The sequence below is a fragment of the Anser anser genome, assembly GCF_964211835.1.
Source record: "Anser anser genome assembly, chromosome: 1".
NCBI lineage: Eukaryota > Metazoa > Chordata > Aves > Anseriformes > Anatidae > Anser > Anser anser.
Window position 1 is genome coordinate 155,539,371 of NC_139720.1, and position 27,006 is coordinate 155,566,376.

Consider the following 27,006-nt stretch of genomic DNA (forward strand, 5'->3'; position numbering starts at 1 on the left):
GTCTCTTAATATAAGGCAAAAATAGTAATTTGCTTTTATTTTTTTTAACCTACATCAAGTACAATCGGCAATAGTTGCCATATAGAATATGCATCATCAAGATCTCTTGAAAGCATGACCAGCAGAGGATGCTGACTCATGCATTAAGATCTTCTCAACATATTGACAATTCCACAGCAGTCTCTGGACTGGGTTAAGTACCTGGGTTAAGGACTGAAATAATGCTGTAGAGGTTTTTGGCCATGTGTGTGTATAATTTCGTTCTCACGTGCCACAATCACATTGTAGCGTTATAGCCATGTAACACAAATAACATGTCTTGCAGACCTAAAGGTGTGTCAATACACATAAAACTGCAGAAAATGCCATAAAATACTCTATGCAATCTTTAAGCATCCCTCTTCAATATAATTGTATTTACAGATTTTTATGAATTTATAATAGGTAATGACCCACTGAAGACATTTTTACAATATTTATTAGATTATGAATTTATAAATTCAAGGACTCAGAGGCACGTAGTTTAAAAGGCCAAGAACACTGAAACTAATGAAGTCACAGAAATCAGAATATTTATGGACATAATACCAGTAAAAAATAAAAATCACATCCAAACTAAAAGCAACACTTCTTAAGAGTCATCCTTCAAAGTTAGCATAATAAAAAGTTCTCATTTCCCTCAAAGAAAAATAATTCATCCCACCTACCAAGCTAGAAAATCCTATTTACAGTCGTACTTTAATCAGAAGTATCATTAAGTTGTGTAATACAGCCACTTCTATTCTGCCATTAGAATTTAACATTTCTTTTGAAGTATAGTTGTATTTACAAATGCATAAATATTGTAACTCTGATCTTCATTAAGATCTGAATGAAAACAGGTTGTTAAGTCACAATACAAACGTGTTAGTGGAAAAAAGTGTTTGGGGTAGCTGCATATTCAGTATCATTCTCAAAAGAATAGGAAGCCAATACTTCTGATAAAGCTCAAGTTCATCGACTAGACCAGGTCTTTAAGTTACGTTAATGAAGATTAAACCTCTTCTGTGTTAATTCTTTACATTGGTTTCTTCAGTCAACTTTCACCACACTGTAGATTTTGGTTACAAACCAAAAGCATGCAAAGAATCCAATTGTCCCTAGAAAAAAAAAAACATACATTTTAGGAAACCTTACACAACAGATGAATTTTTATCTATAGTTTATGAATCAGGACTTATATGCAATCTACTATCTGTAGTCTTCAGTACCATCTATCAAATAAAGTGATAGACAGAACCTGGTCTTCATAGGCATCAACTACTATAATAAAGTATTTAATTTTCACAATCAGAAATGTATAATCTGAAAGACTCATTTTAGGTTGTGTCATTTCTCTTTCTACATATTTGTTCTTTGCTGTTCTCATTATTCCCCAGTCCAACCCCTGCATATTGCTCCATTTCACCCTTCTTCAGTGACTAACCACGAACACTTTACCTGATCTGCTCAGCTGGTTGGAATATTGTTGTAAATTTAACAAACCAACTAGACTGACAGCATCAAAAGAAGTTCACGTATCTTAGGTGTATTTTAAGGTCTTGGAGAATTAGAGCACCACATTTATTTCTGCATAAATCAAGTTAATAAAAAATTAAAAACATGGAGCAGTTCCTAGGCAACTTGTATGTTCTATTGAAAACATGTTACATACCTTAAAAACAAACACTTTCTGAAATACATTTTCACTGCCTAATGCATAAGCAAACCTGAACTGAAATTTACGGACAAAGACTGTTTCCCTGATAATTTTAGCTGAAGGAGAACTCGTTCTGAAGTTCCAACAGATAGAAGCTTTTAACAAAAATATTTTTTTTGAACGCAAAATAGGTAATGCTGTTGGACTTCATTAATCTAACTGTATTGCTTCAAAATGCAGCCTCAGTCAGAATGATACTGAACTTAAAAGCAGCTCAGAACAGCTGTTACAGGAACCTTCACTTCCCACAAAAACTAGGACAGGAAAAAAGCACTGAGGATTATCTGATTTTTGCCTGACTACCTTTTATAATGTCATCTTCCAAAAAATCACCTGTATTTAATATTTGCTAAGAGGCACAACAGAAGTTGTGTACTAACTTATTCAGCATACAAGCTTGTAAGGAACCATGAATGATATCACAGTGATTTTTTTTTTTCTTTCACGCTTGCTAAACTACTGATGTTTAACTGACTCATTTACTATGATACGTAGTTGTGGTCCCAGCTGTGAATCAAAGATTTGTCATGTAGCTCCCGGTATTTTGCCTGCTGAGTCTGATCAATGACCTGGAATGCAGTATGGAAGCAAGTGCCTGAAGCATGTGTTACACTGACATAGCAGCAGGGCACCATCAAAACCCTTCCTGATACTGACAATTTTTAACAGATGAGTAAGCAGCAGCAGAATAGATTTGATACAACAATTACGATTTTCTCTTTTTAGCTTCTTTATCATCCTGACACAGGAAGTCAGTTGCCTTTAGGAGCAGTTTTTGCTAAATTGCTAGTACGGTTTTTCATATAATAATCTGGAGAAGAACTGCCTACCCCTTTAACCTGCCTCTAACTTTTGCTATGAAACCTTATCTCAAAGCATTTCAATGAATCTCAGAGAACTGAAAATATTCACCTTTGAATGCAATTAGCATGCCAAGCTAAATGGACAAAAATATTTTTGGATGTTAAGAAATAGGGCTGTTCTCTCGAATTATGGGGTAATTTGCTCTTAATCTCATGGGAGGTCAATAAAAAAAATCATTAAGCATATAATGCTTCAAAGTTCTAACCCTATGGTTAACTTTGCATGTTCTCCCCCAGTTTCAATACAAAAATTGAAAATTTCTAAGAGCTTAAACATACAAAATACAGAAGTTTAGCTTGAGTTAGACATCATGACTTGCATCTCCACTGTCCCAATTACATACAAATTGCTACTACAGGAATCATCTGAGGTTGGAGAGCAAACCACCTCTTCTTTGCATCTTTGTGAGCCTATCCCAAAAAGGATTCCCCAAATTGACTGGCAGGCACTGCACAGCCCATCGTTAAGAGTCAATTGAAAGTGAATGTGTGAGCAAAGGAAGAGGGAGCACACCGGACACATCTTAAAGCCTCTAGAAGATGTCGTGCAACATGACTGGCTTGACAGAACAAGTGCAGTGAAACATGGAAATTACACATGTGAGGTGCAGAAAGGCAGCTAAACCTAAAGCAGGTCTCAGCACAGAAAATTCACTGTACAGTCCCCTCTACCTTGTATGCGCACACTCCACAATTAGTGCATGCATCCGAAGTAGAACAGACTGAACAAAGCATGCAGGGTAAATGCAATTCTGGTTTTAACCCAAGCTGTTCACTATTATGGCAGACATACCAAGTATCTGCTAGGAAAGCTAGTGAAACTGAATTAACTGATCTTACCCTTACACAAAGCCTGCTTATTTTTTCACGTTGCTTTGCCTTTGCATCACATTTAAAATTATCTACATAGAATCATAAAATCATTTAAGTTAGAAAAAACCTTCCAGATCGTCAGGTTCAACCATCAACCTGACCTGCTTAGTCCCAGCACTGAGCCACATCCCTTGGTGTCACATTTGCACGTCTCTTAAATATGTCCAGGGATGGGGACTCTACCAAATCCCTGGGCAGCCACTTCCAAAGCTTGATGACCCTCTCTGTGAAGAAATTCTTCCTGATATCCAATCTAATCCTCCCCTGGTGCAACTCGAGACCATTTCCTCGCATCCTATCACTTCTGTCCGATCACTTTATCATCCTTTTCACCTAAGATGACAGACCAACGCCCTCCTCACTGCAACCTCCTTTCAGGTAGTTGTAGAGTAATGAGGTTTCCACTCAGCCTCCTCTTTTCCAGACTAAATCACCCCAATTCCCTCAGCCACTCCTCACAGGTCTTGCTTTCCAGTCCCTTCACCAGCCTCACTGCTCTTCTCTGCACATGCTCAAGCAACTCCACGTCCTTCTTGTTGCATCCTTCTTGGAGCGAGGGACCCAAAACTGAGCACAATAGTTGAGGTGCAGCCTCACCAGTACTACATACAAGGGGCAATCATTTCTCTAGTCCTGCTGGCCATTCCATTTCTGATGCGGGCCAGGAGCATCAGCATACAGCAGTACACATTTATTCCTAATTGAACAACCATACATTCTTAAATTCTAAACGTTGGTAAGACTTCTAGAAAACCCAGATCAGAAATAAAGGTTAAGAGAAAGTCAGAGCAAGAAATCAGAGTGAGAAAGGAAGGCGGAATCTCTGATCTAGGTATTCAAAACAGCTTACTAATCAACACACAAAATAAATAAAAATAAAGATGATGTACAGTTTGCAAAACTTATGCAAGCAAGGCCAAAATATGTTAGTGTAGCTTTTTAAAAGATGCATGGATGTAAAACCACATTTGCAACACAGCTGTTCAGAAGGGTTTCATAACGTTGCATTCCCTACTTTTTAACAAGCAATAACCCAACAAACATGTAGTTTGTTCCTTTTCATCATCTGCGTTCGGTTGTGGACCAGAAACTGCTTTCATATTTCCTAAGTTGAAGTAGCGAGGTCTTTGAAATTACTATTTGGTTACTCTTAAAATAAGCGTAATTCACAAGTGTCAGTTCTCTTTTCCTATTGGACTTCTTTTTCCTTCTCCTCTGTGCTATGTGGAACATTCTACTTACAATTATAGTGAGATCTGTATTAAAAGCTCTGATTGCAAGCCATTTGTGTTCCAGGAGGCCTCAAAACACAGCCTTTACAGCTGTATATATAAATCCAAATCAAAGCCTTTGGAATCATTAGAGTTCTTCATAAATGTGGAGCCTGAATCATTTTAAAACATAGCTCAGTTCAAAAATCTCAAAAATATTGTTCTGTAGGGTATGCTGGAACAGAATTTAGTATTTTAAAATACTTTTAGGAATTGGCAGGTGCTACCTTTTTGCATGACCTTGGAAGGAGACTTCTTGCATCCTCCAACCCCAAACAAGGGATAAGCCTATCTGACTGAAGATTCCCTTTTAGTACTGAAGATGACAAAGGGAAGGTTTTGTCACCTCAGCTGACATACTGAAGAGGAAATTGAAGCGCAATACTTAAGACAGGTGCTTTCCCAGAAACTCACAGTAAAGATGACAAGGTTCTAATAAAACTGTATCAAAAAATGGTTAAGATCTCCTTCCCCTGCCACTTCTTAAATGCAACAGGGGAAACAAGGTAAAAAGTTGCAGAAGAGAGCAAATAGGAAAAAAAAAAAAAGTATTGTCAATCTTTATTCCTTTCTTCCTTCCTCCTACTCCACAAAAGCTGCATTTTTTGCTTAAGTGCCACTGCAGCTTCAGACTTGATGTGCTTGAAGTGCATCTTCAAAAACAATTAATTTAAAAAATATCAAAGTTTAAACACACAACTAACATACGAATGAAAACTGGAGAAATATTTATCAAGTTTAAAGCTTTTATATTTCAAAATCTAAATGTAGGCCACACCTCAACTTAGCAGTCCAGTTTTGCCTCAACCTTATTTCATCTTTCATTAGAATTTGTGATGACAGAGTTGGAGAATGAAACAAAACTAGCTTGGCAAAAATCAAAGACTATATATAAATTTGATTCTGTATCAAGATAAGTTTTGCCAAGGCTTCTCCTACACAAAGCTAAAGGCAGAGTCAACATTTAAAATCAAGGTTCAATATACTTACCTGTGAAAAGGAAGAAGATCAAAACCATAATCATGGTATAACCAAAATACAAAATGGTGCTAGCTGTTCCTGTAATTTGCAGTTTTGAGAAAAAATAATGTATTGCATATATTAGGAAATAAACTGCAGTGAAACCACTCGTGAGAAATGAACGCCACTGCCAGTGATAGTCCTAGAAGTGGTGGGGAGAAAAAAAAGCGAGTAATATTTCATATGCCTGTAGTACATTGACTCTGTTACTAAATGCAAAGCTAGAAGTGAACTGTTTTCTATTATTACTTTATCCAAAAGCGAGCAGTTTTTAATCTACAGAAAATGCTATACATAAAATCAACACTGCTCTAACTACATCATTCACAACTAGAGATAAGAAACATAAACATCAGTATCAACTAGGTAGAAAACTTAACACCCAAATAAGCCCAATCTACCACTGTGAGCCAGGAATTTTTTTTCCCCCTTCCGGTTGGGCACATGCAAAAACACTTTGACTGAGGAGAGTTAATGGATGGATCGATCTTCAGAATACAGGAAGTTAAGACTCTGACGATATATCTGACTTAATGGTACTCAGTGCAGGGTTCTATTTATTTATTTACAAGCTTCGCTAAAAATAGCTTGCTTCACTTTCTAAAGTCATGGTTTAAAGACATTTAGTAACCGTATTTATGCTGATTTCTGTAATACTTATTTTCAAATTACAGAAGCCTTAAACTTTTTGAAGCATCCTTAAAGCAGTATTAAGTATGAGTACTGATGAATACTTCTTACCTCTGCACATAGATGGAAGTAGCAGAGCAGTATTGTGGCCTCAGAACATGTAATAACCAAAATAATGAATACCAGAAACAGGAAGCCAAACATGTAATACATCTGGTGAGACCTATAAAAGAGTTTCCAAAAAAAAAAAAACCAAAAATTTGTGATCAACTCCATGCTAATATTATTTCTTCCTATGCAGTAATATCACCTTCATCTCACGTGTTCCCTTTCTTATCGAGGTACTTAGTTGTGTGGCCCTACAATTGACTGATTTGTTTTCTAACTGAAGAACAAGAGCCACCAGCTCAGTCTGAAAACAGTGAGAAAACAAGCCCAAAGCGTCCTCCTGGTGTTTGGGATTTTAGGGAAAGAACTGACTGGACATAATGAGTTCCAGTGAAGTCAGCTTGACCTCTTCAGCTGACTCCAACAGAACTTGGATTTCACCTCACATTTCAATCAAAGGGGCAGAGCTGCAAAATAACGAGATGTCAAATGCTTTAGCTGTGTATGCTGAGTAGAGGCACCTATTCAAGGTTCAGAAACAGTTTAAAGATATCCAATAACTAAATTGTGCCAGAAGGAAGACAAACTCCTCACAGTAGATTAGTTTTTCAGTGTGCTATAAGCTCACTGCAAAATTCACTTACCCTGGACTAGTTCTTGGTGCTTTATTTTTAATATTTAATAAATTTACTCACTGATGCCTTTGAAACAACAAATTTTGTGAAATCTTTGGGTTTTTTTCTCCCAGGAATAATAATGCTTTCTAGCCCAACAACAATAAAAAAACACCCAACACCCTCAAGTCAATTTTAATATGCTTACTCCTCTCGAGTTATACGCCATATGTCAGCTTCAGAGCCACATCCACATCAAGCCAGAGGAAAGGCGTGAGAAACCTAGCTATCTGAATATTGTAGGTCAGCTGTAAGCTGCTAAGCATATCACAGCCCCTTCTCTACACCCCTCGACAAACAACACAGGCACTGAACTTCTTCTAAACCACAAAACGCTAAAAATATTTTAACATTTAATTTTTATTGAAACAGTATTCCAGTAAGTCTGTATGCCTTAAAATCAGTCAACACCTCTTGAAGAAAATAAGCTTTCACAGAGAAATTACCACCTTTGATGACTGAGAAGGTTCACGTAGGTTGTAGCTAACTTACCAAATACTGTTCAGAATGAAGAACAACTGTATAAAGATACACCCAAAAGGCAGAATCCCTCCCATGATAATTCCAGGTAATGGTTTTGTATAGAATGATTGCTCAGGAATCTGACGAGGAATTTGATTCGTGCGAACGGGGTGTTCAATAGCCTTCAAATGAAAATAAGAGATTGCTGAATAAATAACAAGCCAAACTACAGCACCACCTTTTTGCTTTCTTTTGAAATGAGTGCTGGCGGAAGTCTTTTTATTTTGAGTATGCACAGGCCCACCTACCACTATGTTTGCATTTTCTACCAGTCTAGCAAACAACATTTGCAAGGCAAAACAGCTAGAAGAGTTCTTACTGAGAACATTGCAACAGATGTTTTGGGCTTCCCTTTTTATGATTGTCTGTGACCTGTGACATAGCTGGAGCTCATTTCTCACTTTTCAACTTGGGAGTGGTGGCAGTGCAGACTTCTGGTTTCCCCTAAAAATCTCTGTAAGATGGTTTTCAGGATTTACTCCAAGAATCACATTAGGGTAAACTTACAAGGTGACAGAATTCAATCTGACAATTAAGTCCTAATTTAAGCTACTTGCATAAGTCAACATGGCAGGAAAAAAAAACCTGAAGGCAGACAGATGCATACTTTGCTATCTTTCCATTTTCTTAAAGATTACCATCAAAAGCATCAACAATTTTAGCTCAGTACTTGCTTTCTTGCTTTTATTTTAACAGACTTGTGACACATTTCACATTGCCTTACAGCTCATCAAATCCTCCTTTGTTCAAGGAACTGTCTCTGTACAATGCAGTTGTTTTTCTCTGGAATTTTAACCTGGTTATCAGGGGAAAAACAACACTGACTGTGGTTAAGAAAAATGGGCTAAGTACAACTGACTTAAAAAGCCTCCTAGCATACTTAAATATTCTCTGAAGGCATTGCATGAGAACTACAGAGAGATGGAACTCTGGCTTCCTGTATAGGAAAGAAACCCACAGACATGGCTGAACTTAAAAGACCTATACGTTTGTGTGGCACAGCAAGCCACCTTTTAAGCAAAAAGGGAACCACCCATTTTAACATTTAAGGTTTGGTCACCCATGTCACGAAGAACCCTCATCTAAGTAAAAAAAAATTGTTCAGTTTAGGAGGAAATCTAAATTAATTCAGTTAGTGTCTGCCAAGAAGTGATAATCATTTACAGAACACTTAGATGAACAGGATTTCACAAGTCTAGCAACTTGATCAGAAAATATCCTTCTGAAGTCTCGGCGTAGACAGGGGACAGGAACAAAAAAAACACAGGGGAAAAAACCAAAACCACACAAGTTGCTTTTCTTTATGCTTGGCTGGTCAACAAAATTTTCTGGTAATGAAAGAAATACTAATTAAAATAAAGAATGCCCAGATTATTGTTTTATCTGGAGCAGCTGTTCATGATCAATTACAATGATAACTCTAATCACTGCAGAGAAACACTCACCAGCTGAATATCAAAGTCTTGGAATAAGATCAAGTACGTAACACAGTTCTAAAGCAACAGACCAGAACTGGAGCTAACAATACCAACTAGCTTAGGTTCTACCTTAGTTATAGAACTTACAGTGATTTTTTTTATATATATGTATATCAAGAAAAACACTTACATTTTTCTTAAAGCCAAAATAGGCACCAATAAACGTCAATGGTACAGATATGCAAAACCAGAGTGCCAAAATAGCAACCAGAGTACCAAACGGAATAGCTGCTGAAGAGCCTTCTCCCCAGAGAATGAGGTTCATGATAAAAAAATCTGCAAATACAATTCTGAAAAATACATAACACACACAAGGCACAGAAATACTCGTTATTTAAAGGCATTAACAAAACAATAGCACCGTATTACGATTTTAGTGTAAATCTGTTAAAATCAGTAGACAAAAAAAAAAACAAAATGAAGAGGTCAAGCTAGCAATTCTTTCATAATTTAGAGGGACTGAACTCCAGCAGGAGCTGACGTTCCAACTAAGCAGTTTCAAATATATGCTTGTCTTAACTACACTTCAGGGTAAGACTGCTTGCTGTGATTAAGTAGAAAGACTTAACGCAGTGGTTATACAGTATATGACACCATATGAGACCAACTACAGTGTGGTCAGAAAGATAACCTACAGAGTGAAAGATAACAATGAAAAAGTATGCCTGTCTAAAACTTAGTAGTATTACACTGCTCTTTTTTAAAATCAACCTTTTCACATGGTGAGAGTAAATAAAAAGCTTACACTGAAAAAAATTAAGTATGATACGTCATTAACATAGTCATCCTTGTCAAATGTGCCTTGATATTGTTATACCTTCTGGAACAAAGGGACAACATAATAAGATTTGCTTATACAGCTGAAGCTTGAAAATTATCTATACATGTCAGAGAAGCAATTTAATTCTTTTAATCGTGGTTATATTCTCAACTTACCCAGGACAAAGGAATGATGTCAGCAGGACATTTGTTTTCCATTTCTCACCTCCAAATGCTATATTAAAACATTTGACATTAATCAAAACATGCATTAAGCTCACAACTATTAATTTTCCAGTCCATTTAGATGTTATTTAGCTTACAAGTACTCAAATAATGTGCTATCATGCTCAAATTTCAAATATAAACTAAATCTTTACTAGTAATAAAACTAAATTCCCGCATCTTACATTTTAATCACAGAGCTTCAAAGCAAAGAAAACACTCAGACCAACGACAGGAGAAGGATTCAAGTAAATAAACCGGGCCTCTGAGCACTTTATCATAAAAGGAAGAAACAGATTTGCAGTACATTTAAGTCTTTTAAAAAAACATTCAAAGTTCTTAATCATTTCAGGCTTAAGTTTTCTAGCATTTGACTGCAGGTTTTATTAGAAAAAAGTGAAAAGCAAGCTTAACTATTTTCTTGAAATAATTCTCATCCAAGAATCTTAGGAGAAAGTTAGGACTAATGCTTACAGGAAGCAACGATGTTCTCTTAAGTCTTAACAGCATTATGCACTGGTGATACCAAAAGACCAAGGACAGCTTTATTAAAAATCCTTATGAGCTTGTAGTACACTGATAAAAATTCTAGTCAGAGTACTTTAAAATGAAAATAACCCACTGGAATTCAGGGAAGCTGACAATTTCATCTGAGCAATGCCACAATGACATGCTTTTTTATTTCGGGAATCAGAAATGATTACGGCTAGAATGATTTTAATTAAGTTTCTATTCCTTCCTAAAATCTTGGTAGAACACAGCACTGGTAATTAATATTAACCAGTTATTTTCAACTCAGGCTCCACTTTATAACTGCAATGTTGAAAAAAGGTTTAAAACCATATATGTATTCCAGCTGCATTTTTGCTTTACATGTCTTTCAGCACTTTATTTGCATACTGTAAGGAAAAACATTTGTGTTGGCATTGCTCTATACGGGGCCATAGAGCATGGCCCTCTGTACAGGCCACCATTTGTTGTAACAAGAGCATGTCTGGAGTAGTCATTTAATATCTTACTAGTTAAACTAAATGTCAAGTATCAACTAACGTCACAATAAATATAATAGGAGATATAGCTATTGTTAACAACATCCTCACAAAGAAACAGGACTCAGTTCACCATTAACAAACTTCAAAATACAAAATACCCAGCATGATATACAGAATACTACTACTTTCAACAATGATTTTGGTTCTAACGTCTCCTTCCATTTAAGTCTAATCAGCTTGAAGAGAAGTTCACCACTACTTCACTATCTTTGTTGAAAAAATTCCCTACAAAATGAAAACCCTCTTTCCCCAGTGGTTGTTCGCATATGAGAATTGTAAAAGCACCAGAAGAAAGTAAAGAACTCCAATGCCTGTTGCCAGATTCAAATTGATATAAATTCTCTCTAGCACTGTATGTTCAGTACTAAAATAGTCCAAAAGTTCCAGCTTGCTCAGTCATGAACAGTCTTGTACTTTAAGTAAGGTAACTAAGACAAGATACAGAATGGCATGTAAACCCTAAAATAAACCAGAGGGTACAGGAACAAACTATTTAAGGTTAGTGGGCAGGCCTTGAAATGATGGCTAGCTGAAATGAGTTGAGGAAAACAGTATCAACCAACTACTGGCAGGTGCCCAAACACCACTGGGTTGCCACAGCTACAGAATATCTAATAATTCATTCCCACCTCCAGACCGATAAGCACCATTCTCCCAGAAATGGCACTAACAAAAAAGAGGTGGCAAAAAATTTAAGGCATGCAAGAACAGAGGTTCACCATTTGGAAAAAAAAAGTGTTACCAAACAACATTGACAGCTACAGCTAAAAGGAAGTTAAGGGTCCCCATTCCTCCATCCATAGGAAAACATAACTACTAAACTATCAGCAGTAATTAGTATTAGTAAAACTGAATTTGTTCCTAATTCCATAAATACATAGCAGCAAGAGCAATCCAAGGCCTCCAGGCATGATACATCAGAACTGCTTTAACTACGTCAATATTCTATATGTATTTTCTGTTACGGTAAGTATATTTCTCCATCTTCCCTGAGGTAAATTACAAACCATAACATAAAACAAACAAAAGAATCGGTTCTATGATGATAATTTACTTTAATGAACTTCAGCTCTGTCATTTTAAATAACTTTTACTTACATTTGTAGAATCTGGCAGCAACATAACCTGCTGGAGTTCCAAGCAGCACCCACAAAACTACAGCACAGGTCATAAGAGCTCCCCGGTTAGCAGGTGACAAAAATCCCAGGCAAGCAAAAACTACAAAGCAGAGACGCACAATTTCAGAAATTAATTACACGTTTGACTTAAAGCCAGTACAACACTCAGTGTACATGGACTTTAAGATAAAAAGTTGTACATCCGCTATCAGCTCAGCCGTTTTTAATCTTTGACTTTTAAGAGATTTCTAGACAAAACCATACTGTTATTTTAATAGTACCATGCAACCAGCAGTGAAAAGCTCTCTACTAAGCTAATTCCCCACAACTTGATTACTTACACAGCGTAACAAAAGTCATTATTAAGATCTGTGTGCCAGAGCCAAGAAAAACAGACAACAGCATTCCTTTTCTTGGGGGCCTGAAAATATCACCATGAACCAGCTTCCAGCCAAATTCTTCCTGAGCATCCTCCTGTTAGGGAAACACACCTATTTTAAGATGCTAGATTGCTTCAAAATAGCAAAGATTGTCACAAAAATACTTTCAGCTGAAAATAATACATAATCCAAATGCATTTTAGGATGCACGTTTCAGACTTACGGTAGAATCCATCTGATTGTATCTTGCAATGTCTTTATGCAGCGTCCTCAGCATAATCATAGCTACCATTCCAGACAGAAAAAGGACAATCACCAAGGAATTCATAATGCTGCATCGGTTGAAAAATGACAGTAAGTCATTACTCAAATTGCAAGGTAAAAACAGTTCATTACAGTACAACTGAAGATAGACTTCCTTCTCACCTAAACCACTGAATGTGAGTGTGAGGCATGGATTCCAAAATATAATCCCATCTTGATGCCCACCTTATATTTTTTTCTTCCTTAAAGAAAAAACACATCAGTTTCAGACCTAACCAGCGCCCAACTAAAATTTAAAGTTGATTATCATACAAAGCAATCTTAAATACCATGATTAATTAAAAAAAAAAAATGTTGCATTGATCAGAATACCTCAAAGACTGCGTTTCTTTATTTTCTTCCAGAGTAAACATGAAAAAAATAGTGCCAATCAACCTGAAAATTACTATTAAATAAACCATAAACACCAGTGTCAATGAATAAAGATGGCCAGCTGTTTTTCTGACAGGATGCTATTTCAGTATTTTACAACAAACAAGAGCAAAAGCACTTTCCAGTAAATTTTTTTTTCCAGACTATCTAGACAGACATGGAAAGAGTGATTCTTTTAAAAGCCACATATATCTTTTACAGGGTTTGTGGGGAAGTATGCAAAATATATGCTTAGGTCCCAAGACACTGCCAATATTCTAGTTCAAATAGTTTCTAAAATACAGGTTTACTATTCTGAAATCATTTTAGCTGTCCGGCTTTAAAACTGTTATTATTAATACAAGTTTATCTTAAGAGGCAACTACCACAAAAAATTTTCCACTCACTTGAAAAGAAACTGAGTATGTGTAAGCAATTTTGACTTCTCCATTAGCCTTATTACTTATATCCATAGGAACTCCTGAACAGTCAGGGTTGTCTGGATGAGTATGCTTGTAACTGCGCGAAGAAAAAAACACAGAAAGAATGCTCCTTCACTAACAACACTATTAAAGATATCCTTCATTCATCTTACACAAGTATCGGTTTCCTACACAACTTTTCTCTTACATATCATAATATACAATATATATCGTTGTTCTTAATGCCTCATAACTGTCAGTTCATAAGGAATGCGTCACAAGCGGAGAACTTTTTGACACCTGAACTTTTTAAACAAACATTCTCTTCTAAAAAGAGAACTATAGAATAATTCACTCTCTAAAACAGAATGCTATCAATTAAAGAAGTGTGAATACTGCCAAGAACCTCCACAACACAAAAAGTTACAACAGAATTACTAACTTCTGCCAAATAGGTATCAGGAAAAAAAAAGTACTTTCATCATGAAGCTGGACCAACAATGCAACAAGCTCAGTTATATCAAGATGACAAGAAATAATAAAAACAGACATCAGTTGTGGAAAGGCCACAGAGACACGAGAACAACTGACTAGTGTACTTGAGAAAACATCGCATTCAAATCCCAACTGCTGAAGACATCAAATGTCGCACTCTAATTACTCCTGCCTCAGGCACTGAAGGCTTATTCTGTCACAAGACAGAATGTTCTCCAGTAGGGAAGGGAGGGCTGCTTTACTCAACGCACACTGTTTCCAGCTTTCATTTTATCTTTTTCCATCCAAATAGGAAATTGTGCACAAAGATCTATGGAATTCAGAACAAGATGACATTAGACTGTCCTACATTAGACTCTCCTACATTAGACTCCATCAATCAACGGGAAAGCTAACCCACACGCCACATACCTGAAAACATTTCTGACTAGCAACACAACTCCAAAACAAATCACGTATCTCAGGATGGACCACTGTTTGAGGACAACTTAGTTCTGAATACTAACCTTTTTGGTTCAAGTTTAGCAGCAACAAGTCTTGCTCCCAGAGCTTCATTTTCCACAACATGGTAATATATTTTTATGTCAACATGATTGAAGATATAAAAAGTATCTTTTTCATGAAATTCTGACTGGAATGATTAAAAAACATCAATAAGACATACAAAAGCTTTACACAGAAACTTACAAAAAGTAATTTTAGACTGCATTCAGATTTCTTGTCATGAAGTTCTTTATAAGATGAATGCACAATTCTAGGAAAACAGACAGAAAAATTAACGCTAAGAACTACATTTTAAGAGCAGAACTTCACTTTGGATGACTGAGGAATCGAGGATGTTACATTTTATTCAGCTGAAGTAGCAAACTGAATAGATAGCTATGCAGCAACTTTCATAACCAGAAGTGTTTCATAAACAAATAGCTATTTTAAAACAGCGTGTATTTTTCACAGATTAAACCAAACCTCTCAAGAAAGACAATGCAAATAATTGCTGTCTGTGACAGAACCGCTTCCACGTTTGAAAAATGTGCAAAGATGCACTGCAAGCAGCAGCCAAAAACTCTGAATAGACATTTCAGGTGATGGGACATATCAGTTTGAAAACTAGTCCATTAAACAAGTTATTAAACCAAAAGCTCTACGTCTACTGAAGTTCTCCAAGCACTTCTCCAAGGTTCTGTCCCTACCCCCCTTTCTACAAAAGGCCCTAACTATAAGGTTGCTTTTATAGATAGTGTTCTTCTACAGTCCTTCAATTACTCCTTCAGAGACTATTTTCCTTTTTACTAAAAAACAAATATTTAAACAAGGTGAAAAATATTGCCAGCTTACTTTTTAGATCATAATTGTGTTTCGAGAAATATATTTATAAAGAGTATTTGAAAACAATTCATTAAGCAGGAAAGGAAACAAAAATAGAAACTGACAGGAACCGTCATCTTTGGTAAGTTCCATGAAGTGGTAGGTAAAACCAAAAACCTGTTTCAGGTTCTCGGTCAACTCTCCATGGAAGAGGTCTGGGGAAATCTGAAGAGACCGTCTAGGTTTCCTAATGCATTCTTATTTCCATAATGCTTACAGTGCATTTATCTGAACCTCAACCAGTTAATCCAAAAGACCTGTCTCTCCCACGAGAGGCTTCATTCACTCACGATTCTTGTATTTTGCCTTCTTTTATTAGCCCATATGGTTTTAGGGAAAACAATCCTTCAAGAAGTATTAATTTCCATGCAGAGATACAAACATGTCTATGAAAACACTTCTATCCCACAAAAACATGAAGTCCAAGCCTTCAAATGTTTGCACTTCATAGCCAACAAAGGACAACACATTTTTCTCCTCCTACACCCTTCATATATACTAAGTGCCATGCACCTTCATCTCTTCCCTCTATCTTTTTGAGCCCTCCTGTATTACACAACAGAGGAAACAATTCCTAGACAAACCTGGATGAGAGTTACAAATTGCAGTATGTGCAGAGGTATCAAAGCACTTGCCTAGATTTAGGGAACAAGCGTTCTTTTAAGATAGTGAAGACTCACCACAGAAATATGATATAGAAGAAATGCAAGTTTTTAAATTAGCAAAGAGAGGATACTGAAAAAACAAACTCATAAACATACGTTAATAACACAGGCATCTTTTGGACGGCCATCTTCTGTAATATAACAGCCAATGGGAAAACCAGGATTGCAGAACCGCTGGCCATCTTCAACATCATAGCACCAGGTCACAGGCATGTTGTCCACAATCCTGTAAATTACACAATGACATTTCACAATCTTTTAACATACACAGTGTAATGCAAATAAAAACAAATTCATCTAACATTGCAATATTCATTATTGGAAGACTAACGATAAGAATAACATTTCTTCCAGATTTTAAGCCACGGAATCCAGAATCATACCACAGACTGCCACTCTAATTTCCAAATTAGATATAAGCATGTCACTGTTCAACCTTTTTTTTCTTTCAGAAAAGAATTTCTGCACAAGGTGGGTAGAAAATAGGTAGCTTACTCGAAAAACATTCCATTTACTGGATTAGATTCTCAAGCCCCCTTACATATATAGCCCAAAACATAAAGTTCTTACACTGAAGATACAAGAATTAACTGGTTTTTTTTTTGTTTGTTTGTTTGTTTTTTCCTGGAAAAATAGCCCATATCATATATTAAAGCAGCTAAAATGAACCAGATAATTTCAAGTTTCTTCAAGACAAAACACACAAAAATGTGCTCACACTATTAATTCTCCATCTTTATCGTTGCTCTTTAATTACAAAACATACCTTTATTTTGATTGTTTAAAGTTTTATTTTGCATTAAAATATAAGTTTTGGGGTTTTGTTACATGTGAATTTCTGACCACTGACCTCAATTGCTGTTCCCCGAGAGCATGTAATATTTAAACTAGATGGTTTACACAAGCAAAGAATTGTAAGCCACCACACCACTGCGTGGTGCAATGTTTATCTGCTGCATTTATTATCATCTCCTAAGATTTACATTATCTAGAAGTCCTGAGTCCAGTAGGTTTACAGTTCAGTTTCAATGGAAAATTTGTAGAACTCCAAACCTCTGTGAGGACTCACAGAAATTCACAGAATGGTTTAGGTTGGAAGGAGCCTTAAAGATTACCCAGTTCCAACCCTTCTGCCATGGGCAAGGACACCTCTCACCAGACCAGGTTGCTCAAGGAAGATCACATCCAACCTGGCCTTGAACACCTCCAGGGATGGGGCATCCACAACCTCTTCTTCCTAATGTCTAATCTAGATCTATTTTTTTTTTTTTTTTTTTTTTTTTTTTAAGTTTAAAGCCATTACCCCTTGTGCTATCACTTCAACTCTGCAATGAAGAGTCCCTCCCCAGCTTTCCTGTAGCCCCCTTTAGGTACTGGAAGGCCACAATAAGGTCACCTCCGTGTCTTCTCTTCTCTAGACTAAACAACCCCAGCTCTCTCAGCCTTTCCTCACAGGAGAGGTGCTCCAGCCCTCTAATCATCCTTGTGACTCTTCTCTGGACTTGTTCTAATAGGTCCATGCCCTTCTTATGTTGGTGGCCCCAGACCTGAATGCAATGCTCCTTATCCACTGAACATCAAATCAAATTCCAAACATCCATCCATCCAGACAAGGATGTTGCATGGGACCATTACACAATAAATTGTAAGACAGTAAGAAACAAATATAACCCAACATGCTACAAATAGTACAAATGTCAAAAAACAAAGATAATACTTTTAAACAGAGAAAGACACTCATCATGCTTACATCTCCCTTTGTAGAAAAAAAAGTAGTAAAAATGTGTTTGTTATGAAGTGTTTTAACCAGCTGAAAGATAAACCCAAAAAGAAAATCAGAGAAGATTTAAAATTCAACAGCTTCCCTTAGAGCATCGTTAATTGCTCCAAGATATGTTTTTACAGGTCTGTTACTAAAGGACACACATGAAGACATGGGAGAACAGCTTTTTGTGCATTGCTAAACCAAAAAAAAAGACATCCCACTGAAACTTAACACTACAAGTTTTTGTAAACTTTATCAAGCTGTTATTCTTTACAATTAAATATCTCACAATTACAACCACTAGGCTACTAATGTTAAATACCTGATAAAGCCTCACAGGTACTTCTTAATACCTAATAAACCACAGCATTATTACTTCAGACAACAACAAAGACCTACTTAAGGGACTACTTAGCATCAGGAAGTCTGCATCATCTCTACCGTTAGCCAACATACAGAAATAAGCAGCAATACTGACTCGTATTGACACAACGGAAGAAAGTTAAGAAAAGTCCTTCCAAAAACACAATTTGAAGGTTCTCAGATTCCAGTCTCTCGCAGAGCTGTAAACAGCAGCAGCAACAACCAAATCTGACTTCACCACGCTACTATGGGGCACAATAAAGATGCTGATTAGGAGCTATTCCAGGTGCAGATTCATTCCATTTGGTTCTTATTTGGACTCTTACTTCCCTAGTGTATGCCAGAGGTGGTTCTTGGTTTTGCTAGCACCTTCATTTCATAAATCAAAAACCAGGTAAAGCATTAACCTATTGCAAACAACTTTGGTTGGGATAAAGGTTTTCCCTTGCATCTTCTGCAAAGACGTCCTAAGCTGCCTTCAAGCTGCAGTGCTGGAACAAATTGATAATTTAAGAAGCAAATCATTTTTCACAGTTAATCTTCAAATTTAAAATGACGTGAAGAGATTATACACGAGGAGCAAATATGCTCTACAACAGTTCTTACACGTCTCTCAAGAACATCTGGTGATGAACATTGTCAGCCAAGATATCAATCGAGCTGTTGAGTCCAATTCAGCATGTCAGTTACTAATCTTATTAAGTGGCTGTTAAAACCTTAGAAGTACTTTGCACCATCTGTGTTCCCCAGGAATTTTATGACACATGGAAGCCCGGTAATAAAACCTCTACTAAATCCTCACTTGTGCTACCTTGCCAATCCCCGTACATCATAACCCTATACCACGCCCCTGGACTGTGCTACCATTCATCACAAAATCCAGCCACTTCCACTTCGCGGAGCTGTGGCTGAGGGTGGGGGGCGGGGGGGTACTATCATTACCGTAACAGACATAAACAGGGATTCTTCATGCCACTGGTTCTAAAGTTCCAGGGCAGAGACCTAGCACTTCCCCCCTTTATTTTTTGCTATTAAAAGAACCAAGAATCTAAGAACAGCGAGTACTCTAAATTTAAAGGGAAGTTTTCCCACTAAAAATGGAACTACATCTTGCTTGAATCAAAACAGCTAGTGTGTTTACATACACTTTTTAGCCCGTACCACTAAGTATATTTGTAAACCAATGTAATCAGAGGGGGAAGAAAACATTCTACAACAATTTTGTGTGATTAGCTTTCACAGTTCTGTAAAAAAAAAAAAAGTTTCAAAGAGTGAAAGGGTCACAGCCCTGGGAAATTTTTCGTTTACATGAATTTTCATTTATACGCTAAAACATACACAAACTTTAAAGGTTAAGCCTTAGGCCACATCAACATGTATCAGTGAAATTCAAAGTGATGCAAATATTATAAGCACATGCAATATTTAAAAGGAGTATAACCAAATGAAACATCTTTGAAGCTTCACTTATTTCAGCACTAGACATATACACTCCAAATCAATGCAGAAGTAGGTGCACCTTTCAGAGCTTTTATTTACTCCCTGGTTCACTCACGTAAACACACAGCTATTATCTGCAAACCACTCTCACCTAATCTATCAACTTCCAACTTCGATAATTTTCAAGAAGTTTCGAAAAAGATTTAATTCAGTGAGCCATCATCTATCCCTAAACATGCCACATCAGCTTCCAAAAACAGCAGGAAAAGCACTCACTGCCTAGCCACTATGGGGGCTGCATTAAATACAAAGAAACAGCGTGGAATTTGAGAAACATTTAACGATGGAGGCAACATTCACCATCTCACCTGCATTTTTACTAATACATGAAAACATTCTGGCTATAATGTCTGGGCAATATTAGTTATGTTCATGTACTACTTCTGAAGACATGACAAAGTAAACAACTCTGACAATTTAATGCTTAAGTTGCTCCTTCTACGCTGGTACCCAAAGGCTGCTATGAGCACAGAACACCACTATACAAATACAGATAGCATGGATGGATGTTCCTAACGTCAAGACAGAACCTGTAGATAGATAAGCGTTTCCCAGCTCTTGCATACCAGTGCAGAGCAGAGGTAAATCCCAACTGAAAACGAGCACCAGATTCATCATACACCACGAATGCCCTGCCCCACCCCCTAACGCCTATCAGAAAAGAACCTCAACATCCAAGAAAAAGACTCGCAGCATGTTCCAAGGTAACCCAGATGGTATAAAAACATTCGTTGCAGAGGGACTGAGGGAATAGAAAAGGACTAAAAGTTTGTGTTCCTCAATTTTATCAAATCATCATCATTGGCCACCATTCATTTGCACATCCTATAAGAAAAACACACTTTGCCTAAAAGAATTCCTCAGAACTGTTGATCCCATCTCCCAGACACAACACTCCAAGGAGAGTGCAAAGGCTCTTGAGGAGAACAGAGGCAACAAAGCAATAGAATGGAGGTGTCTCAAGAATTTTCTCAAACTCAGGCAGGATTAACTTCTACATTTACAGGTACAAAGAAACAGCAGTATTTTACAGTAAGCAGACAGGCAGCACAAAAATCACACGCTATATTTGGGAACAGATTTGCTTCCATGAGATAAGCACTCTTTCCTGGCGCTTGCTCTCTTCAAGCAAGAAAGAAATTAAGACAACAAACAAAACAACTTTTGCAAAATCAGCAGGGTAATGGATTTAGTGCAAATACCTACTGTTGAATCTGCATTAATATGCAAATACGAAGCGATAAACTAGATTAATTATCACCAACACAGCCTAACCACTTTATGAATCGATATCAACTTACCAATGATGTTGATAATTCAGTAGCATGCTTTTTTTCAAGAAGTCTAATTTCTGCTTATCTTCTGGCTTTTTGGTATCATATGTCTTTGTACAAACAGATTTACATGTCTCCTTCTTGTTGAATGTGAACTAAGAAAATGAAATACATGTCAGCAAACAAATTATTAAAACGGTTGTATAATTTCAGAACATAACAAGTTTTCCCACATACATTTATAACTGTCTACACAATAATATAAATAAAAAACAAATTATCAAGACAACGTATATTAGCATTCCAGAGGAGGATTTCATATTGGCACGTACAAGATCAGAGGAGGGTTTTTACAGAAGTACATTGTTAGATCCCTGCACTAAGAGTACTTGTTATCAGTTAAAATCTTTTTTTCTGCAACAGTTCGGCAGACAAATCATTTGACCTCACAGCAGCAACACTGTCCCAGGCAGATTCAATGGAGAACTTTCCCTCTTACAACATGTGCTGGAGAAAGTGAGAGTTTCAGACAGGCTGGCTATCGCCATTGATGATTCTTCTGCTATACAGCTGCAAAACATTCAGACCTCCACAACATAGCAGGCCAAAGCTTCATGATGCGAGGTATAAAGCTACAACTAGGTTAAACTGACATACTTCATTATGTGGAATTTCAGATGTTGAAGTTCTTTGAGAACTTTGAGCCCTCGTGAAGAGGATCTTCAAGTTTCTGATCTCCTTTGGTTACATTAGAACATAAGTATTACTACAAGCCCCTTGGCAGAGAACAAACCCTGTAAGGAGACGGTTCTATCCTCTCTCCAAACAACACTTGACCAAGGTTTTCAGAGGGACGCTTCTTTCCTTCTGCTTGACAGAAATCAAACCTGAGTTAGAAAAAAAGATAGGAAATAAAGTGTTTGCAGATGCAAGTGTTAAACCCCATACAGTGCCCCCAAATCAACACGCTCATCAAAAGGAACTATACAGTTTTCCTTCCAGACAACGGTTTCTTACTTGAATATACAAAGCGTAAAAACCACAGGCCCCTTTGGGGCATGGGGGGTTGTTACAGGACAGGACAACAAAACAATCACATCTCTTCATCAGATATTTCAGAACTCTGTATAAACAGGGTAACACAAAAGTTTCTTTGAGTTACAAGTTTCCAATTTGTACAGGAATTTTAGCCAGGAATTAAGTCTTCACATAGAGTTTCATGACAGTCGTGAAAGAAAAGGACATAAGCCAGATTCTTGGGGGGAAAAAAAAAAGTAGACAGCTGCTTTACAGTAAGTGCCATTAAATAAACAGGTCATTACACGTTCATTCATCAAACCTTTTGATAGCATGTCCTCCAAGTTTTTTTCCAATCTAATTGCAAATATACCACATTTGTGTTCATTAAATCACAGATATAACTAGTGCTTGATCTCTTCAATACTAACAATCAAAGTATTTTTCGAAGCAACAACTTTACACAGTTGTACCAGGCACTGACATGTTTTGTGCACTCCTATGATGTGTATCTATGTGTACCTAACACTCATTAAGACAACTGATGGGAAGTTCACACCTCGTTACCACTTCATTCGTTTGGCTATAAGCTCCTAAAGACAGCAGTAATACTTTGATCTATAAAGTGACAACTAATGCAGAAGAGTAAATATGGATGTAAATAAGTACGTAACATTAAGTTACTCTAAGGAGTGTTTTTCGACCTACATGAGAGCCTATGAATCCATGCACTACTTCTAGAGAACCTGCAAAGAAAACTGAGAAAAAGGAAGCAAAACAAACAAACAAACAACACATTCATCCCCTTGTTGGAAATTCTAGGAAAGATAAACAAATGGACATTCCTCACTGGGAAACTACCATATCAAGACACTGATAACACTTGAAGATAAAATAAATTAATCTTACTGGAAGAACTGACACCTAAAATGGTCTAAAGAGCATGATATACTTACGCAGTATATTCATAGGGAAGGACAGACTCTACAGAGTCAAGCCTGTTCACAAACAGTTCGATTCCAGACTGCAAGAATCAAGATAACCAGTGGTTATATTTCAACAGTTCTGACATACATACACATGTGTTTATGCACAACGTGTAAAAGTAAGGCAAACAAAAGCCACAAGCTGAACACGTAACATTTGTGCAACTGTACGTCTTGAAATGCAGAATCTTGTACAACGAATAATATCTGCTGAGACCGTAAGTTAAACTATCTAAGCATCAAAAAACCAGACCATATGACAAAAACACTGTGAGGCTAACATAAGAATTCAAATCACAAGATAGAAAGTTTATCACAGTTGCCAGAGTTTAAGTTTAACATAGTAAGCTCAAGCTGTATTAGTCATCATCATAACTTTTGTGTAATAAGTCTTAAAAGGGCATGGATAAAAGTATGGATGAGATCAGTACTTCTCCAGTAAGCGGACTGGTGCACAATTTTCTTTATGTGGCAACTGAAAACTGAACGAGGGGGATTCAAACAACGTATTCAAACTAATGCGTTATCTTAAGTTTAAATAGAAACTCTTTCCAAAGAGAAAGCAAGGATATCCACATTTACCTGCTCATAAAAGTTTATCAATAACTCCAAGAAATTCCGAGCACGAACCTGAAATGCTGTGGTTTCAGACTACAGTTTGTCAGTCTGAAAGGGAGCAAGACCTCTCTCTTTCAACAGCAAGCCATCTATTTTCTCACCTGAATCAACAGGAGAGCCTTTCCTCCTTTTGAAAAGTCACTCGCATTTAGCCAGAACAAGAAATTCTGGAGAAATAACGTGGAATTGATCACACGTCTCTGTAGCTCAGACGCTTCAGTCAGGTACACTGCACCTGTCCACGTGCAAGTCAGGATGCGGTTCCAGGAGAGGGAGGCAGCCAAGAGCTCTTATGTTGACTCACTAAGTAAACACATGTTACTGCTCCTCTTTTCCCTGCCCTAAGCCATGCCGACCTGCTGCTTACCCGTGGCTCATGCTCTCTTGTCATACCTCTGTAAGCTGCTGCAAGTCACTAACACTGCAGAAAACTAGCCTGGTAAAAAGTTGGATAGTCTCCTGGCACGTTAATAAGCTCACGTAAGGATTTAACAAGAAACACAGCTAGAACAACACAAACAAAAACACCACATTACGCTGAGAAAGACAGAAATGAAATTTCACTTGCAGCAGCAAGGAATTAGACTGCCTCTGCTGCTCACAGAACCGTGGCCTTAGATTACCTACTTGAAATTGCCAGAGAAAAATTACTTGAACGCTCCAATTTTCCATAAGAAGTTGCATTGGTTTTAAATGGCAAGGTTTTGGTAGCAGACAGACTGCATCCTCTGCGAGCAGAACCCAGCAGCTGCCCCATGTCAGATCAGAGCTGGCTCCAGACGGCTCCAAAGGGAGCCACCGCTGGCCAGGAGCAGGTGGATGTGGCCTGGAGGAGGCTGCGGCCCATGGAGAGCCCCCGCAGGAGCAGGCCCCGGGCCGGAGCTGCAGCCCGTGGAGAGGAGCCCACGCAGGAGCAGGGGTCTGGGGGGAGCTGCCGCCCACCCGTGGGGGACCCGTGCTGGAGCAGTTTGCTCCTGGGGGATGGACCCCGTGGTACGGAGCCGTGTGGGAGCAGTTCTCGAAGAGCTGCTGCCTGCGGGCAGCCCCCGCAGGAGTTACTCATTAAGCCTGCACAGATCACCTTCCATTTCTGACAACATTCCAAGCAGAAATAGGAAAAAGCAGCCAAATTGAGTTTGGCCAAGCAGGTTAGTTGACAGCTTAGGGGAAGGTGGAAAAGTCACAAGTCTTGTCACCCTTGTGTTGCTAGCTAGCTGCCCCACTACCAGCACCACATCCCACCTCACCTAGAGAGAGCAGGGGATCCTTACAGAAGGTGACAGACAAATGGGACCATCTGCAAATCTGGTCTGGGGACCTAAATCCTCAAGTAAGGGAGAATTCCGTGTTATCACTGAAATGACAATCCTAAGAACTCAGCTGGAACATGGGAAAAAATAAAGCCACTCGAGGAAGCTTAATTTCACCCACTTACACGGATATTATGCTATAGCAATGATCTGATCGCTTATTATCTATTCCTCACCAGTCACTGGACTAAATGGAGAGAATTATATCTGAGGAGCAATTTAGACTTATCTGTATGCCTATGCCTCACTTAGTACATAAATTGGCTGGCACGAGGCAGAGGAATAACAAGAGGTGGCTTATCTCAGAAACAGGCTGTCACAATAACATGCCTGTTGAGGTTATCCTAAAACGTTCAGCTGGCCAACGGTGGTAGATTCACATCGACTGTCTCATTTCACATTTACAAAGTGATAAATTCTCAGGACATGGATTCAAATATTCTGCAGACAATGCATAAAAGAAAAAAAAAGTAAACATGTCTAAGAGAGACCATCGCATAGATGTCTCAGGCTGGATGAAAAAGGCAGCAGGCAGCATGTTTTATTTTACTTAAAAATCTTCTGATGTAATCCTAGCTTGAAACAGGAATAATTCAAACACAGCAACGTTTCTGAGGGATGCTCTGAAGAGCAACAAACTGCAGCTGGGAAGTCTTAGCCTGTATTTAAAGAAAAGTTTCCCCAGGAAGGTAGTACAGCACTGTAACAAGTCATGCACAGAGATGGTGGATGTTCCATCCATGTAAGTTTTCAAGGTTTGCTAAACAAAAGCAGAGCTGATCTGGTCTAGTGCTGGCAACAGCCCTGCTTCAAGTGTGAAGCTGGCTTATGGGACCTCCTGAGCTCACTTCCTAACTGTTTCTGGAATCCTATAAAAGAACATCCCCAGAGTGTTTCGATACTACCGCAGAAACAGCATGGAAGCAAGCGAGGAAACCCACGGTTACGCGTTTAGTAAGGATTTGGGTGGTCTGAATCGAACGACACAGTCGAGAAAAAAAGGGAAACTATAGCACGAAGGCCCTAGCAGCTGATAAAGTCAGAGGAAGGCATCTACCACCAGCACGTGATTTAAAGAGACTTTCATCCCGAGGAACTGGGGAACACTGTTCCATGTGGTACAGAAGCTGAGCGAGCAGAAAGCCCGTGGCCATTTCCAGCAGCAACAAGACAGCGTACGCCATAAAAGCCAGCGGTCTTGAACCTTCCTGAAGGAACGGCCAGGTGTAATTTCCATCAGGGCAGAGGAAACGTCTGAAACAGGGGGGCAAAGAGGGTTTTCCGCACCGAGCCCCGTCCCCCAGCCCCCTCACTGCCACCTAACCGCGCGACGCCGGCGTGACAGGAGCTGTAACCCCCCCCCGCCTCTCCCCGGTCCCACGCCGCCCCCCCCCCCGCTCACCTTGCACTCCGCCGTCTCCCTGTCGGCCTCGCAGAAGTTGACGGGCGCCAGGCCCGGCAGGTAGAAGGCGACCGCGAGGGGCGGCGGCGGCACGGCGGCCGACAGCGCCAAGGCGACGAGGAGCGGCCGCAGGGCCATGGCGGGGCGGCGGCCGTTAGGGTGAGGGGGCGGGGGGGGGGGCGGCCGTTAGGGGAGGGGGTGGCGGTTGGGGGGGGGGGGGGCGCGCGAGGCGGGGCGCTTCCCGCGGCACCAACGGGCGGCGGCAGCGGCTCGAGCGTCGCCCCCCGCCCTCCGCGGCCGCCGGCTTCCGGCTTCCTCGCGCCCGCGACACGTCACCCCCACAGCGCCTCGCGGCTTCCGGGCGGCCGAGGCCCCGCCCGCCACCGTGGCCATGGCAACGCCAGGCCCGGGGCGGGGCTTCCGCCTGCCTTGGTCATG

At 38.8% G+C, this 27,006-nt stretch overlaps 1 protein-coding gene across 1 annotated transcript; it reads right to left on the reverse strand.

Moving 5' to 3' along the window:
• Positions 1 to 460: 460 nt before the first annotated feature.
• Positions 461 to 26,935, reverse strand: TM9SF2 (transmembrane 9 superfamily member 2). The gene is made up of 17 exons (XM_083844106.1): positions 26,569 to 26,935; positions 23,209 to 23,276; positions 22,029 to 22,122; positions 21,263 to 21,390; positions 16,430 to 16,559; positions 14,810 to 14,934; positions 13,794 to 13,905; positions 13,138 to 13,217; positions 12,935 to 13,043; positions 12,673 to 12,805; positions 12,312 to 12,431; positions 10,114 to 10,171; positions 9,308 to 9,467; positions 7,670 to 7,821; positions 6,507 to 6,618; positions 5,736 to 5,907; positions 461 to 1,139 (listed from the first exon to the last, which is right to left on the reverse strand). The coding sequence occupies exons 1-17, from the start codon at positions 26,704 to 26,706 to the stop codon at positions 1,072 to 1,074; spliced, it is 1,959 nt and encodes a 652-aa protein (XP_083700232.1). The 5' UTR covers positions 26,707 to 26,935; the 3' UTR covers positions 461 to 1,071.
• Positions 26,936 to 27,006: the final 71 nt, after the last annotated feature.

Bases quoted from the DNA above. Each gene is read 5' to 3' on its own strand.
- TM9SF2 (XM_083844106.1), bottom strand. From the start codon at position 26,706: ATGGCCCTGCGGCCGCTCCTCGTCGCCTTGGCGCTGTCGGCCGCCGTG. The intron at 10,172-12,311 runs GTAAGTAAAAGT...GTTTTAATATAG, and splicing joins TGCTGCCAGATTCTACAAAT to CATTTGGAGGTGAGAAATGG. The intron at 6,619-7,669 runs GTAAGTTAGCTA...ACTCTTTTATAG, and splicing joins TTCATTCTGAACAGTATTTG to GTCTCACCAGATGTATTACA.